The sequence below is a fragment of the Contarinia nasturtii genome, unplaced genomic scaffold, assembly GCF_009176525.2.
Source record: "Contarinia nasturtii isolate CC-2019 unplaced genomic scaffold, AAFC_CNas_1.1 Cnas_scaffold_1095, whole genome shotgun sequence".
NCBI classification, from domain to species: Eukaryota; Metazoa; Arthropoda; class Insecta; order Diptera; family Cecidomyiidae; genus Contarinia; species Contarinia nasturtii.
Window position 1 is genome coordinate 16,266 of NW_022198439.1, and position 3,033 is coordinate 19,298.

The following is a 3,033-nucleotide window of genomic DNA, read 5'->3' on the forward strand; positions in this document are numbered from 1 at the left end:
ACAAACATGGAATTATCTTCGAATTTAGAAGATGTGATATTGTCCGAAACTCGGTTTGATGCGAATGCCAAAGGACAAGAATCTCCGAATTCGTTTGATCCAAATGTGGCACTTATTTCCTTTTTACAGCGAAACCAACAACTCAAGCGTCTGACAATTCGAATTTGTCTGGATATTAATTCAAATCGTCTCAAGTTAGGCGAACTCTTGCCAAATCTTATTGAATTCAATTCCTGTTTCATTTACAGATCTAAAAGTGAATATAAGACTTCATTAGCGAATTTGAGCCAATGTCATCAGTTGAAAAGTTTAACTTTTCGGTGCCACAATTACTCGACCAAACAATTTATCGATTCAATTGCCGGAAATTTAATGTCGATGCAAGAATTGGCAATCAATGGTTATCATCATGGATTGAAAGACAGCATAAGTGGATTGGCAACATTGAAGCAGCTCAAAAAACTTACATTCTTCGGTCCGGGTGGCGTTTATGGCAAATTGATCATCGAAATAGTCAAGAACTTACCAGGTTTGGAGATATTGAAATTTAAATCTCTTCGCTTCGATTTGGAAGAAATAAAGGAAATTCTGAAATACGGTGAACGACTAACTCAACTCAAAATACGGATATACAAAATTGACGTCGATTTGGTGAATTTTCAAAAGATTTTGACTTTGAATAAAACTCATGTCAACGTTGAAATTCAAATTGCCGAGGGACAGATCGATGAAAACATCTTTAAGTCCAACGAAAAATGGTTGAACATATCTCGAGTAGAATATTATTGAAAAAAATGTATACTGTTCTATGAAATGGGAATAAAAAAACGCCAATTTTATAAGTTACTGTTACTTTTGTATTTTTTCTGAAATTTCATAATATTAAAAAATTCTATCAAAAATACCAAACTTTAGTTTCAATTAAATTTATTCACACAGATTGGCAGTTTATGATTTATTTGTAAATAAGAAAACAACACAACAAACCGATTTTAGTTCAATGAAGCAACGGAATTCATTGAGTGAATAGAAGAGCAGTGTTTGTGATCACAAAAATCAACTGCAGATTGTAACCAGTGCGATCATTTAGTTACCATGGGGATTTAGTTGACTCTTCAACGATATCAGTTGAAGATTTCAAAGATTTGATGTTCACTGTCAATTTGCTCACAGGTTTTTTCTTCAAATAATTTTTGACAAAATATTTCCCGAAAAAAATGTAAACAAAAATCTGGTTTGATAAAAGTTCAAATAACTTGTTTTATTTGTTCACACAGACACATAAGCAAAAATCGCTTTATTTTTATTGACTTGTATGACATTAATTTAAACAGAAAAAGCTGCAAAATATTTAAAACATAAAAACTGGTTCTCTCGATTAATACTACAAAATCTCTTCTTACATCACTTTATACTTTTCCGCACACCTTACATTCCTTTCTTATAAAGAATTTACTGCTTATAAAAAAGAAACTTGTTATTTGTCGTCTAACATTAAATTTCAGACATCAATTTCATTGTTAAAAGCCGAAAAAAAAAATAGTTTTGTCACTTAACTACCAAAACTATTTTATCACAATGGTATTTTTTGGCACGTTGACATTTTCATCCAATTCGAATGAATTTCAATGCATGCTTTACATTTGCCGGCAGATCGTATACTTTGTACTCAGGAATATCGCATTTTTTACATTGAAATACTGGTGCTGGTGGTTTTTCATCACTTGTGTCTGGCGTAAGGTCAAATCTATTTACTGTATCTACTGATGAAACTGGTGCTCCAAAAGCATTTCCCGCTGGATTATCTGCAAATCTTGGTGGTGTCGCTGGTACGTATGGTGGTCTATACGGTTGTGGATAATAAATGTCGTATGAATGAAAATATGGATCATATGGTCTCGATTGGAAATTCGTGTACGGCACCCGTTCATTGTCCTTATCTTTATTTTTCGAACCCTTTCCAATCGCTTCTCCGTAGTAATTTAGAGCTGTACTGAACATTGACACAATGCCCAAAATTGTGAGGTACTTCACAATCTTCAGGAACAAATGCATGAGACGTTCGGGTTTTGACATTTCTTTATTGCGCTCTTCTCGGTTTGCATCATTTTTTGGATGCGATTCTATAATTTCGCTCAACATTTTCGCTACTTCACTCTCCATTTTTGCTATTATTGGTCGTTTCCAAGAGATTTTAAAAGTCGCGTTTTTTCGCAAAAGTCTGGTGGTTACTAAATAGAATTTTCGATGAATATAAAGCTAAATCTATGCGCGAAAAATCAATCTAAAAATAAAAGGAACGAAAAATGTCAGGAATTCAGTAAATAAATCGATTGCTATAAAAATATCATTCACCTTCAATTTAAATTATTCCAATATGTGACTAGCAAGCTTTCTTGCTGAAAAATATAGTTTAGTTGCAAAATATCGCAAAATGGCCAAAAACGGCGATGCATTTATTTATTCATCTCACTCTGTGCAATGCTACATGATGAATTTCATGGCGCCAATAAAACTTTAAATTAAACACTATTTGAAATATATGTTAAAACAGCATTATTTGTAAAATGCACTATGAAAAAACAAAATGCATTAAAATCTGGAATTTTTTTTGCACTAATGGTTTTATGTTGAACGCTTGAGTTTAACTGATATGCGCTGCTTTGTGAACGTCTTACTCAATATGCGATTTCAGCATTTGCTGCAAAAACTGGTTTGAATACATATGAATATTACATGTATTCAAATTCAACCTTGATATGTGTTGCTCTCGCGGTGCTCTTTCGACTTGTTTGTGTAGTGAAACTGCCACTGTGAATCACAACACTGTGAACGACGTTCGCTGTGAATCACTATCTTTTGCACGGTTTACGCGCTGATTCATTGGAATTAAAAGACAAGTTTACACCCAATTCCAATTTATGACAGTGTCACCAAACTATTTATTGTTGTACACCAATTATTCTGATCAAGTGTTTTGGTTCTTATTTGTCGGAGTTTGCACGCAATCATGAAAGGCATTGTGGTCTCTGT

The 3,033-nt window shown here is 33.3% G+C and overlaps 1 protein-coding gene across 1 annotated transcript; it reads right to left on the bottom strand.

Annotated features, from left to right (window-relative positions):
• Window positions 1-1,230: 1,230 nt before the first annotated feature.
• LOC116344593 lies at window positions 1,231-2,647 on the bottom strand. The gene is made up of 2 exons (XM_031773188.1): window positions 2,356-2,647; window positions 1,231-2,284 (listed from the first exon to the last, which is right to left on the bottom strand). Exon 2 carries the CDS (start codon window positions 2,161-2,163, stop codon window positions 1,606-1,608), a length of 558 nt encoding a protein of 185 aa, XP_031629048.1. The 5' UTR covers window positions 2,164-2,284; window positions 2,356-2,647; the 3' UTR covers window positions 1,231-1,605.
• Window positions 2,648-3,033: the final 386 nt, after the last annotated feature.